Source organism: Bombina bombina, chromosome 5 (genome assembly GCF_027579735.1).
Source record: "Bombina bombina isolate aBomBom1 chromosome 5, aBomBom1.pri, whole genome shotgun sequence".
NCBI lineage: Eukaryota > Metazoa > Chordata > Amphibia > Anura > Bombinatoridae > Bombina > Bombina bombina.
Genome location: NC_069503.1, coordinates 162,049,739 through 162,064,168, shown reverse-complemented (window position 1 = coordinate 162,064,168; position 14,430 = coordinate 162,049,739). Strand labels below are relative to the sequence as shown.

The 14,430-nt window shown below is 37.4% G+C and overlaps 1 protein-coding gene across 1 annotated transcript in view; it reads right to left on the bottom strand.

Moving 5' to 3' along the window:
• OBSCN (obscurin, cytoskeletal calmodulin and titin-interacting RhoGEF) overlaps nt 1–14,430 on the bottom strand; it is a 937,038-nt gene that overhangs the window by 240,432 nt on the left and 682,176 nt on the right. Inside the window, 1 exon segment of the mRNA XM_053713767.1 lies at nt 487–599. Within this exon segment, the coding sequence (XP_053569742.1) occupies nt 487–599 (113 nt within the window).

Genomic DNA, 14,430 nt, shown 5'->3' with positions numbered 1-14,430 from the left:
TCAAACTTTGAAAATCCTGGCGAGTGCATCCCTTTTCTTTACTACTATCAATACTTTGGATTTGGAAGTACCCTGGGTGGATGAAATGTTAACCGTGAGTGCTGGCCTGCTGTGTATATATATACTGTGTATATATATATATATATATATATATATATATATATATTGTGTGTGTAGTTATGTGTTTATATGTGTCTTTATGTGTATATTTATTTATAAAATATTTTACCAGGAACGATACATTGAGATTTCTCTCGTTTTCAAATATGTGTAAACTTGCTTGACACAGGGTTGCCACAAACCTTCAATTTGTAAAAAACACAATTTCTGTGAAATGCAATAAAGCGAAGCACAATAAAAAGAGTTACGCCTGTATGTTATTATTATATATTATCAATAGAATTATATTATATAATTGTGCCCCCCGGTGGCTGGCGTTTAGATAATGGAAACGTACCGCGAAAAGTACATTGCACATTTGCTCACCTTGTACCAAGAGATATTCAGGGGAGGGGATCCGTCTATCACTGCATCAAATCTGGCGATGTCACCGCAGTTCGTGTGGACATCCTCTATTGTCACCTGCATATAAGGAGGCCCTAAAAACAAATTATAAACAAGTCACAAGACACCTAAATATTTGTTCCTAGATTCAGAAGAAATTATTTTTTATTTCTATTTTATTCATTTCATTTGTTGCATTTTAAAATGTATTATATGTTCTGTAAAATGGATATTCGCCCGACCAGGGGTTTTCAAACCTGTTCTCGCGCCTCCCTAACAATAAACATGTTTACTAATCAGCTGATTATTTCCCCTGTGCTCCAGTTCAGATATCCTGAAAATCTGGCCTGTTAGTGAGGCCTGAGAACTGGAGTTGAAAACCCCTGCCTTAGACTGAGGTAAAAATTGTACACTAGATTTTTCTTTGCATAAATGTTTTGTAGATGATCCATTTATATAGCCCATCTGGTAGTATTTTTATAAAAATGTATAGTTTTGCTTTTTTTTTAGAACATTGTGCTGGTTTTCAGATACCTAACCAAGCCCTACAGTGTCAGATGTATACGCACGTTTACAGACTACTGCAGGCTCCTGTTTTTGTTATCTGCTGGGGAGTGTCTGCACTTTTCGTTTACCCAGCCCCTTTCAATGGATGTCCCAGACTAACCTAGGCAACAGTGCTAAAACTGGATTTTTATATCAGTATCTGTGCATATTCTTCTTTACAGTAGTGTCTATTACATGCAGTTATATGAAAATTGGTGTATACTGTGCCTTTAACATGAACCCACAGACAGAAATAGGCCCCGCCCACATAAACCCAAAATATAACAGAACCCAACACAAAAAAACATCTTTCGTTTTAGGCTTTTGGTAATGTCACTTTCCACCAATAGTGCTCTGGGAACTTTACTTTTGTAGCCCACAGACTACTATTGCACTGACGTACTTTCTATTTCATAATAAGTATATTCTATTAGCATCAAAATAAAAAGTGCACTGTACTCCAAAATTCTTTCTCATCCATATGAAATGCAGGGTCTAAACATGCTGATTTTTTTCATGAATTAATTAATTATCCAATTAATTATCCAATGAGCATAAGTTGGAGGTAAACAACAGTTATTGGCAAAATAGCTTGAATTTAAACTTTAACAACTTTTACTTCATATTGTTTCAGGTAGAACAATGTCAACAATTCTCTTTTATGATTCAGATAGAACATACAATTTTAAACAACTTTCTAATTTACTTTTTTTAAATTAAATTCTATTTGTTTTCTTGGTATCCTTTGTTGAAAAGAAGCTCCAGAGTGTGCACATGTCTGCAGCACTATATGGCAGAAGTTTTGCAAGAATGTTATACATTAGCAAAAGCATATCTAGGTATCGCTTCATCGAAGAATAACATGAGAATTAAGTCAATTTGATAACAGAAGTAAATGGGAAACTTTTGAAAAAAAATTGTATGCTCAGTCTGAATCATGAAGGAAACATTTTGGGTTGCATGTCCCTTTAAATACTGTTCTTTTATTTGGGTATTTTTTTTTTATTTTTTTTTAATAAAGTGTCTCTTTAACTTAAATGGATACTAAACCCAATCTTGTTTCTGTAATGATTCAGATAAAGCATGCAATTTTAAGAAACTTTCTAATTTACTCCTATTATCAAATTTTCTTTGTTCTTTTGCTATCTTTATTTAAAAAGCAGGAATGTAAAGCTTAGGAGCCGGCCCATTTTTGGTTCAGAACCTGGGTTATGCTTGCTTATTGGTGGCTAAATGTAGCCACCAATAAGCAAGCGCTATCCAGGGTGCTGAACCTAAAATGGTATCCCTTTAACCTTTTTTCATGCAGACCATTTTAACTTGTTTAAAGGGACAGTAAAGTCAAAACTAAACTTTCATGAATCAGATAGGGCATGCAATTTTAAAAAACGTTCCTATTTACTTTTATCATCAAATTTGCATTGTTTCCTTGGTGGTATTTTTGAAAAGCTAAACCTAGCTAGGCTCAAACTGATTTCTAAACAGTTGAAAACCGCCTCTTAGCTCAGAGCATTTTGAAAGTTTTTCACAGTTAGACAGTGTTAGTTCATGTGTGTCATATAGATAACATTGTGCTCACTCCCGTGAAGTTATTTAGGAGTCTTCACTGATTGACTACACTGCATGTCTGTCAAAGGCACTTAGATAAGGAGGCTGTCTGCAAAGGCTTAGATACAAGGTAATCACAGAGGTAAAAAGCATATTAATATAACTGTGTTGGTTATGCAAAAACAGGGAATGGGTAATAAAGGGATCATCTATCTTTTTAAATAAGAACAATTTTGATGTAGACTGTCCCTTTAAATAGTGTTTTTTCGTATGCATGAGAATTTAATGTCTATTTAAATGATGTATCAGACTTAAACAATGCCCAAATGATGCCCTAAGGATTACTTGTCATCTGCCAGGAGAGTTTTTTTTCCCTTCCTAAATGCCAAATTCCCATTATTTTCTATTCCTGTAAATGTCTTGTATAATTTTAGGCCTTATATTGTAATGTAGGCATCTCCCCTTCACATCTAGAAACTTTCATAGTGAAATAAACATTTCTGAAGCTAAAGTCTGTTTCTAAAATGAATTGAGGGACGTCACAGTACTAACGAGACTTCTTAGATCATAAGATCCTAAGGGGCCGATTTATCAAGGGCCGAATGGCCCCTGATGCCCCTGTTTCCGTGCAAGCCTTCAGACTCGCCGGAAACAGCAGTTATGAAGCAGCGGTCTAAAGACCTCCTTAACTGGTCCGCCTGCTCTGAGGCCACGGACATCAATCCACCCGATCCTATACGATCGTGCTGATTCACACCCCCTGCTAGAGGTCGATTGGCTGTGAATCTGCGGGGGGCAGCATTGCACAAGCAGTTCACAAGAAGTGATGTCTGGCATGTCCACATTCAGCTATGTCTAGCGAACATGATACGCTACAGAGTATCATAATTTAGCCCCTAAGTCTGAGATTGAACCACAAAATGCAAAAAGCCAAGAGATAACCCATTATGCCAACTTTCTAACCCATTATGCCAACTGTTGCGTGGCATATCTCAACCCCCCAGGGAGACTGACAGCCCCTGCTCACTCACAATTGGCTGCGTACAAGCAGGGGGGGTGATGTTGTACACTTGCCATTGGGAGTGATGATAAATGAGGCAGTATATTGAAGATGTCCGCCCCTGTCCGCCAGCTTATTGTTTAATATGGGCCTTAATACCAGTAACATACACATTTCCCAAATATAATTCCCTATAATACTGAAAAATGGGGAAACATAGGGAAATAAAAATTTTTTTTAGCAGTTTTCTTTATAACCATTTCTACAAAACTAGTGTAGCTATAGAAAAATACCAGCAAATAAACTCAGTATGTTGTCCTGATTTTAAGAACACCCCATATTTCTATGTTCCCAAGTAATTTATAGCAATTATAGGCCAAATACTACAAGGATGGTATTATTGGTTTAATGCTAAAATTTGTCATGCTTGGATTGTAAGCTAACTAGCAGTCAACCAGTTCAACTGTTACACAAAAGTATATCCGCTAGATTTAGAGTTCTGCGGCCAAAGGGGTGCGTTAGCTACGCGTGTTTTTTTCCCCCCGCACCTTTTAAATACCGCTGGTATTTAGAGTTCACAGAAGGGCTGTGTTAGGCTCCAAAAAGGGAGCGTAGAGCATAATTTACCGCAACTGCAACTCTCAATACCAGCGGTGCTTACGGACGCGGCCAGCTTGAAAAACGTGCTCGTGCACGATTCCCCCATAGGAAACAATGGGGCCGTTTGAGCTGAAAAAAAACCTAACACCTGCAAAAAAGCAGCGTTCAGCTTCTAACGCAGCCCCATTGTTTCCTATGGGGAAACACTTCCTATGGCTGCACCTAACACCCTAACATGTACCCCGAGTCTAAACACCCCTAACCTTACACTTATTAACCCCTAATCTGCTGCCCCCGCTATCGCTGACCCCTGCATTTTATTATTAACCCCTAATCTGCCGCTCCATACACCGCCGCAACCTACATTATCCCTATGTACCACTAATCTGCTGCCCCTAACACCGCCGACCCCTATATTATATTTATTACCCCCTAATCTGCCCCCCCCAACGTCGCCGCCACCTACCTACAATTATTAACCCCTAATCTGCCGACCGGACCTCACCGCTACTATAATAAAGTTATTAACCCCTAATCCGCCTCACTCCCGCCTCAATAACCCTATAATAAATAGTATTAACCCCTAATCTGCCCTCCCTAACATCACTGACACCTAACTTCAAGTATTAACCCCTAATCTGCCGACCGGACCTCACTGCTACTCTAATAAATGTATTAACCCCTAACGCTAAGTCTAACCCTAACCCCCCCTAACTCAAATATAATTTAAATAAATTTAAATAAAATTACTATCATTAATTAAATTATTCCTATTTAAAACTAAATACTTACCTTTAAAATAAACCCTAAGCTAGCTACAATATAACTAATAGTTACATTGTAGCTAGCTTAGGGTTTATTTTTATTTTACAGGCAAGTTTGTATTTATTTTAACTAGGTAGAATAGTTATTAAATAGTTATTAACTATTTAATAACTACCTAGCTAAAATAAATACAAAAGTACCTGTAAAATAAAACCTAACCTAAGTTACAATTACACCTAACACTACACTATAATTAAATAAATTCCCTAAATTAAATACAATTAAATCAATTAAATAAAATGATCTAAAGTACAACAAAAAACCCCACTAAATTACAGAAAATAATAAACAAATTACAAGATTTTTAAACTAATTACACCTAATCTAATCTAAACTTTTAAATGCGGTACCAGGCTTGACAGGATAGGGTCTACCGCTCACTTTTTGGCAGACTTGTAATACCGGCGCTATGCAAGTCCCATTAAAAAATAGGATACGCAATTTACGTAAGTGGATTTGCGGTATTTCGAAGTCTAGCCAAAAAAGTGAGCGGTACACCTGTACCTGCAGGACTCGTATAACCACTGGGAGTTAAAAAGCAGCGTTGGGACCGGCCAACGCTGCTTTTTAAGCCTAATGCACAACTCGTAATCTAGCCGTATGTTATCCAAAATAAAAAAAGTTATTCCTAATCAAATACCCCCTTAAAAACAAAGCCACCCCAAAATAAAAACACCCCCTAATCTAACAAACTGCCAAGAGTCCTTGTGTAGGGAATTTCCCTAAAGAAAACAGCTCTTTTATGAAAAAAAAATACACTTAAAATAGACTTTTTGCCGCCTGGAAGAAGATGGATGTCTAGACGTCAGGAATGGTGAGTACATTTTTTAGGGTTAGTGGTTTTTTTTTTGGGTTTTTTTGTGTTGTTATTTTTTTTAGATTAGGGATTATTTTATTTTCATGGGCACTAAAAGAACTGATTGCCCTTACAAATGCCCCTTTAAGGGCAATGGGTTGCCCTTTTTAGTTAGATATTTTTTATTTTGGGGTGTTAGGTGGGAGGGGATTGTACTGTTAGGGGGAATTTTGCATTTGTTTTCATAAAAGAGCTGTTTTCTTTAGGGCAATGCCCTACCAAAGGCCCTTTCAAGGGCTATTGGTAGTTTACTGTTAGATTAGGGGGTGTTTTTATTCTGAATGGTGGATTAGGGGTTAATAACTTTCGACTAGATTACGAGTTTTGCGGTATGAGTGAAAAAGCAGCGTTAAGGCTCTTTTTCACTACCGCTGGTTTTACGAGTCTTGCAGGTTTAGCTGCACCGCACACTTTTTTGGCCGGAACGCAACGTAACTACCGCAGCTTTCAAAAAGTCCTTTTTTAATGGTACTTACACAGCGCTGGTATTACAAGTTTGTCTGGGAGGCCAAAAAATGAGCGATACAGCCAATACCGTCAAGATCCATACTGTAAACTGAAAGTCAGTAGTTATGGGTTTTATGCTACAACGCCGTAACATAAAACTCATAACTAAAGTGCTAAAAAGTACACTAACACCCATAAACTACCTATTAACCCCTAAACTGAGAAACTCCCGCATTGCAAACACTGTAATAAAAATATTAACCCCTAATCTACCGCTCCGGACATCGCCGCTGCTATAATAAACAAATTAACCCCTAAACCGCCATACTCCCGCATCGCAAACACTAGTTAAATATTACTAACCCCTAATCTGCCTCCCCAATGTCGCCGCCACTATACTAAAGTTATTAACCCCTAAACCTAACCCTAAGTCTAACCCTAACACCCCCTACTTTAATATAATTAAAATAAATCTAATAAGAAATTCCTATCATTAACTGAATAATTCCTATTTAAAACTAAATACGTACCTATAAAATAAACCCTAAGTTTGTATCTATCTTAGGTTTTATTTTTATTTTACAGCTAAGTTTGTATTTATTTTAACTAGGTAGACTAGTTAGTAAATAGTTATTAACTACTTACTAGCTACCTAGCTTAAATAAATACAAATTTACCTGTAAAATAAAACCTAACCTGAGTTACACTAACACCTAACCTTACACTACAATTAAATAAATTACATTAATTAAATCCAAACAACACTAAATTACACAAAATAAAAAATAAATTATCAGATATTTAAACTAATTACACCTAATCTAATAGCCCTATCAAAATAACCCCCAAATAAAAAAACCTAGCCTAAACTAAACTACCAATAGCCCTTAAAAGGGCCTTTTGCGGGGCATTGCCCCAAAGAAATCAGCTCTTTTACCTGTAAATAGAAATACAAACAACCCCCCAACAGTAAAACCCACCACCCACACAACAAATCCCCAAATAAAATCCTAACTAACAAAACTTAAGCTCCCCATTGCCCTGAAAAGGGCATTTGGATAGTCATTGCCCTTAAAAGGGCATTTAGCTCTTTTTCGGTGCCCAAAACCCCTAATCTAAAAATAAAACCCACCCAATAAACCCTTAAAAAAACCTAACACTAACCCCCAAAGATCCACTTACTGTTTTTGAAGACCCGACATCCATCCTCAATGAAGCGGCAAGAAGTCCTCATTAGACATGTGCATGGCGAAAAAATTCGGTTCGGTTCGGATCGATTCGGAATTTTTCGAAGTTCGGTTCGGATCGATTCGAATTCGGAAAATTTTTAATCGATTCGTTTCTGATTCGTTTCGGATTCATTCGGATTCGAAGAAATTCGGCTGGATTCGGTTCAATTCGGCTCGATTCAGTTCGGAAATTCGGTAAGTGTTAGGTGGGATTAGACTAGTATTATACTGTATATTAGGTGTTAACCTAACATACTGTATAATACTTGTGTAATCCCAATGGCCATCCGAATTTACGAATCGATTCGATTCGGTTCGATTCGGAAAATTCTGCAATAATCAGAATTCAAGGGACGCCATCTTGGATGATGTCACTTAAAGGAACCTTCATTCTTCAGTCGCCGTGGAAAGAAGAAGATGCTTGAAGATGGAGCCGCTCCACGCTGGATGGATGAAGATAGAAGATGCCGTCTGGTTGAAGACTTCTGCCGGATTGGATGAAGACTTCGGCCCGCTTGGATGAAGACTTCTGCTGGTTTCGATGAGGACATCTGCCGCTTCGTTGAGGATGGATGTCGGGTCTTCAAAAACTGTAAGTGGATCTTCGGGGGTTAGTGTTAGGTTTTTTTTAAGGGTTTATTGGTGGGTTTTATTTTTAGATTAGGGGTTTTGGGCACAAAAAAATAGCTAAATGCCCTTTTAAGGGTAATGCCTATCCAAATGACCTTTTCAGGGCAATGGGGAGCTTAGGTTTTTTAGTTAGGATTTTATTTGGGGGGTTTAGTTGTGTGGGTGGTGGGTTTCACTGTTGGGGAATTGTTTGTATTTTTTTTTTACAGGTAAAAGAGCTGATTTCTTTGGGGCAATGTCCCGCAAAAGGCCCTTTTAAGGTCTATTGGTAGTTTATTGTAGGCTAGGGTTTTTTTTAAATTTTAGAGGGGCTTTTTTATTTTGATAGAGCTATTAGATTAGGTGTAATTAGTTTAAATATTTGATCATTTCTTTTTTACTTTGTGTAATTTAGTGTTTGTTTTTTTGTAATTTATTTAATTGTATTTAATTAATGTAATTTATTTAATTGTAGTGTAATGTTAGGTGTTAGTGTAAGAAAGGTTAGGTTTTATTTTACAGGTAACTTTGTATTTATTTTAGCTAGGTAGTTATTAAATAGTTAATAACTATTTACTAACTAGTCTACCCAGTTAAAATAAATACAAACTTACCTTTAAAATAAAAATAAAACCTAAGCTAGCTACAATGTAACTATTAGATTTATTTTAATTATATTAAAGTAGGGGGTGTTAGGGTTAGGTTTAGGGGTTTATAACTTTAGTATAGTGGCGGTGACGTTGGGTACGGCAGATTAGGGGTTAATAAGTGTACTGTAGGTGGCGGCGGGGTGGCAGATTAGGGGTTAATAAGTATAATGTAGGTGGAGGCAGGAGTGACAGATTAGGGGTTAATAACTTTAATGTAGGTGGCGGCGACATTGGGGGTGGCAGATTAGGGGGTTAATAGGTGTAGGTAGGTGTCGGCGATGTCGAGAGAGGGAGATTAGGGGTTAATAAATGTAATGTAAGTGTCGGCGATGTCGGGGGCGGCAGATTAGGGGTGTTTAGACTCGGGGTTTATGTTAGGGTGTTAGGTGTAAACATAACTTTTGTTTCCCCATAGGAATTAATGGGGCTGCTATCGCTGACCCCTGCATTTTATTATTAACCCCTAATCTGCCGCTCCATACACCGCCGCAACCTACATTATCCCTATGTACCACTAATCTGCTGCCCCTAACACCGCCGACCCCTATATTATATTTATTACCCCCTAATCTGCCCCCCCCAACGTCGCCGCCACCTACCTACAATTATTAACCCCTAATCTGCCGACCGGACCTCACCGCTACTATAATAAAGTTATTAACCCCTAATCCGCCTCACTCCCGCCTCAATAACCCTATAATAAATAGTATTAACCCCTAATCTGCCCTCCCTAACATCACTGACACCTAACTTCAAGTATTAACCCCTAATCTGCCGACCGGACCTCACTGCTACTCTAATAAATGTATTAACCCCTAACGCTAAGTCTAACCCTAACCCCCCCTAACTCAAATATAATTTAAATAAATTTAAATAAAATTACTATCATTAATTAAATTATTCCTATTTAAAACTAAATACTTACCTTTAAAATAAACCCTAAGCTAGCTACAATATAACTAATAGTTACATTGTAGCTAGCTTAGGGTTTATTTTTATTTTACAGGCAAGTTTGTATTTATTTTAACTAGGTAGAATAGTTATTAAATAGTTATTAACTATTTAATAACTACCTAGCTAAAATAAATACAAAAGTACCTGTAAAATAAAACCTAACCTAAGTTACAATTACACCTAACACTACACTATAATTAAATAAATTCCCTAAATTAAATACAATTAAATCAATTAAATAAAATGATCTAAAGTACAACAAAAAACCCCACTAAATTACAGAAAATAATAAACAAATTACAAGATTTTTAAACTAATTACACCTAATCTAATCTAAACTTTTAAATGCGGTACCAGGCTTGACAGGATAGGGTCTACCGCTCACTTTTTGGCAGACTTGTAATACCGGCGCTATGCAAGTCCCATTAAAAAATAGGATACGCAATTTACGTAAGTGGATTTGCGGTATTTCGAAGTCTAGCCAAAAAAGTGAGCGGTACACCTGTACCTGCAGGACTCGTATAACCACTGGGAGTTAAAAAGCAGCGTTGGGCCCGGCCAACGCTGCTTTTTAAGCCTAATGCACAACTCGTAATCTAGCCGTATGTTATCCAAAATAAAAAAAGTTATTCCTAATCGAATACCCCCTTAAAAACAAAGCCACCCCAAAATAAAAACACCCCCTAATCTAACAAACTGCCAAGAGTCCTTGTGTAGGGAATTTCCCTAAAGAAAACAGCTCTTTTATGAAAAAAAAATACACTTAAAATAGACTTTTTGCCGCCTGGAAGAAGATGGATGTCTAGACGTCAGGAATGGTGAGTACATTTTTTAGGGTTAGTGGTTTTTTTTTGGGTTTTTTTGTGTTGTTATTTTTTTTAGATTAGGGATTATTTTATTTTCATGGGCACTAAAAGAACTGATTGCCCTTACAAATGCCCCTTTAAGGGCAATGGGTTGCCCTTTTTAGTTAGATATTTTTTATTTTGGGGTGTTAGGTGGGAGGGGATTGTACTGTTAGGGGGAATTTTGCATTTGTTTTCATAAAAGAGCTGTTTTCTTTAGGGCAATGCCCTACCAAAGGCCCTTTCAAGGGCTATTGGTAGTTTACTGTTAGATTAGGGGGTGTTTTTATTCTGAATGGTGGATTAGGGGTTAATAACTTTCGACTAGATTACGAGTTTTGCGGTATGAGTGAAAAAGCAGCGTTAAGGCTCTTTTTCACTACCGCTGGTTTTACGAGTCTTGCAGGTTTAGCTGCACCGCACACTTTTTTGGCCGGAACGCAACGTAACTACCGCAGCTTTCAAAAAGTCCTTTTTTAATGGTACTTACACAGCGCTGGTATTACAAGTTTGTCTGGGAGGCCAAAAAATGAGCGATACAGCCAATACCGTCAAGATCCATACTGTAAACTGAAAGTCAGTAGTTATGGGTTTTATGCTACAACGCCGTAACATAAAACTCATAACTAAAGTGCTAAAAAGTACACTAACACCCATAAACTACCTATTAACCCCTAAACTGAGAAACTCCCGCATTGCAAACACTGTAATAAAAATATTAACCCCTAATCTACCGCTCCGGACATCGCCGCTGCTATAATAAACAAATTAACCCCTAAACCGCCATACTCCCGCATCGCAAACACTAGTTAAATATTACTAACCCCTAATCTGCCTCCCCAATGTCGCCGCCACTATACTAAAGTTATTAACCCCTAAACCTAACCCTAAGTCTAACCCTAACACCCCCTACTTTAATATAATTAAAATAAATCTAATAAGAAATTCCTATCATTAACTGAATAATTCCTATTTAAAACTAAATACGTACCTATAAAATAAACCCTAAGTTTGTATCTATCTTAGGTTTTATTTTTATTTTACAGCTAAGTTTGTATTTATTTTAACTAGGTAGACTAGTTAGTAAATAGTTATTAACTACTTACTAGCTACCTAGCTTAAATAAATACAAATTTACCTGTAAAATAAAACCTAACCTGAGTTACACTAACACCTAACCTTACACTACAATTAAATAAATTACATTAATTAAATCCAAACAACACTAAATTACACAAAATAAAAAATAAATTATCAGATATTTAAACTAATTACACCTAATCTAATAGCCCTATCAAAATAACCCCCAAATAAAAAAACCTAGCCTAAACTAAACTACCAATAGCCCTTAAAAGGGCCTTTTGCGGGGCATTGCCCCAAAGAAATCAACTCTTTTACCTGTAAATAGAAATACAAACAACCCCCCAACAGTAAAACCCACCACCCACACAACAAATCCCCAAATAAAATCCTAACTAACAAAACTTAAGCTCCCCATTGCCCTGAAAAGGGCATTTGGATAGTCATTGCCCTTAAAAGGGCATTTAGCTCTTTTTCGGTGCCCAAAACCCCTAATCTAAAAATAAAACCCACCCAATAAACCCTTAAAAAAACCTAACACTAACCCCCAAAGATCCACTTACTGTTTTTGAAGACCCGACATCCATCCTCAATGAAGCGGCAAGAAGTCCTCATTAGACATGTGCATGGCGAAAAAATTCGGTTCGGTTCGGATCGATTCGGAATTTTTCGAAGTTCGGTTCGGATCGATTCGAATTCGGAAAATTTTTAATCGATTCGTTTCGGATTCGTTTCGGATTCATTCGGATTCGAAGAAATTCGGCTGGATTCGGTTCAATTCGGCTCGATTCAGTTCGGAAATTCGGTAAGTGTTAGGTGGGATTAGACTAGTATTATACTGTATATTAGGTGTTAACCTAACATACTGTATAATACTTGTGTAATCCCAATGGCCATCCGAATTTACGAATCGATTCGATTCGGTTCGATTCGGAAAATTCTGCAATAATCAGAATTCAAGGGACGCCATCTTGGATGATGTCACTTAAAGGAACCTTCATTCTTCAGTCGCCGTGGAAAGAAGAAGATGCTTGAAGATGGAGCCGCTCCACGCTGGATGGATGAAGATAGAAGATGCCGTCTGGATGAAGACTTCTGCCGGATTGGATGAAGACTTCGGCCCGCTTGGATGAAGACTTCTGCTGGTTTCGATGAGGACATCTGCCGCTTCGTTGAGGATGGATGTCGGGTCTTCAAAAACTGTAAGTGGATCTTCGGGGGTTAGTGTTAGGTTTTTTTTTAAGGGTTTATTGGTGGGTTTTATTTTTAGATTAGGGGTTTTGGGCACAAAAAAATAGCTAAATGCCCTTTTAAGGGTAATGCCTATCCAAATGACCTTTTCAGGGCAATGGGGAGCTTAGGTTTTTTAGTTAGGATTTTATTTGGGGGGTTTAGTTGTGTGGGTGGTGGGTTTCACTGTTGGGGAATTGTTTGTATTTTTTTTTTACAGGTAAAAGAGCTGATTTCTTTGGGGCAATGTCCCGCAAAAGGCCCTTTTAAGGTCTATTGGTAGTTTATTGTAGGCTAGGGTTTTTTTTAAATTTTAGAGGGGCTTTTTTATTTTGATAGAGCTATTAGATTAGGTGTAATTAGTTTAAATATTTGATCATTTCTTTTTTACTTTGTGTAATTTAGTGTTTGTTTTTTTGTAATTTATTTAATTGTATTTAATTAATGTAATTTATTTAATTGTAGTGTAATGTTAGGTGTTAGTGTAAGAAAGGTTAGGTTTTATTTTACAGGTAACTTTGTATTTATTTTAGCTAGGTAGTTATTAAATAGTTAATAACTATTTACTAACTAGTCTACCCAGTTAAAATAAATACAAACTTACCTTTAAAATAAAAATAAAACCTAAGCTAGCTACAATGTAACTATTAGATTTATTTTAATTATATTAAAGTAGGGGGTGTTAGGGTTAGGTTTAGGGGTTTATAACTTTAGTATAGTGGCGGTGACGTTGGGTACGGCAGATTAGGGGTTAATAAGTGTACTGTAGGTGGCGGCGGGGTGGCAGATTAGGGGTTAATAAGTATAATGTAGGTGGAGGCAGGAGTGACAGATTAGGGGTTAATAACTTTAATGTAGGTGGCGGCGACATTGGGGGTGGCAGATTAGGGGGTTAATAGGTGTAGGTAGGTGTCGGCGATGTCGAGAGAGGGAGATTAGGGGTTAATAAATGTAATGTAAGTGTCGGCGATGTCGGGGGCGGCAGATTAGGGGTGTTTAGACTCGGGGTTTATGTTAGGGTGTTAGGTGTAAACATAACTTTTGTTTCCCCATAGGAATTAATGGGGCTGCTTTACGGATCTTTACGCTCCTTTATTGCAGGTGTTAGGCTTTTTTTTTCATTGATGTCTATGGGGAAATCGCGCACGAGTGTGTAAAACCAGCTCACCGCGGCGCTGGTATTGGAGTGCGGTATGGAGCTCAATTTTGCTCAACGCTCACTTCTTGCCTGCTAACGCCGGGATTTCGTAAACCTGTAATAGCAGCGCTGTAGGGAGGTTAGCGGTGCAAATAACTTGCAAGTTAGCACCGAGCAGCTCTTACCGCAAAACTCGTAATATAGTCGTTTATTAGGTAGTTTGCGTTGTGGGGGGTTGGCAGATTAGGGGTTAATAATGTAATTAGTTAGATTGCGATGTGGGGGGTTGGCGGTTTAGGGGTTAATACTTGTATTAGTTAGATTGCGATGTGCGGCCATGGCGGTTTAGGGGTTAATACTTTTAGTTTT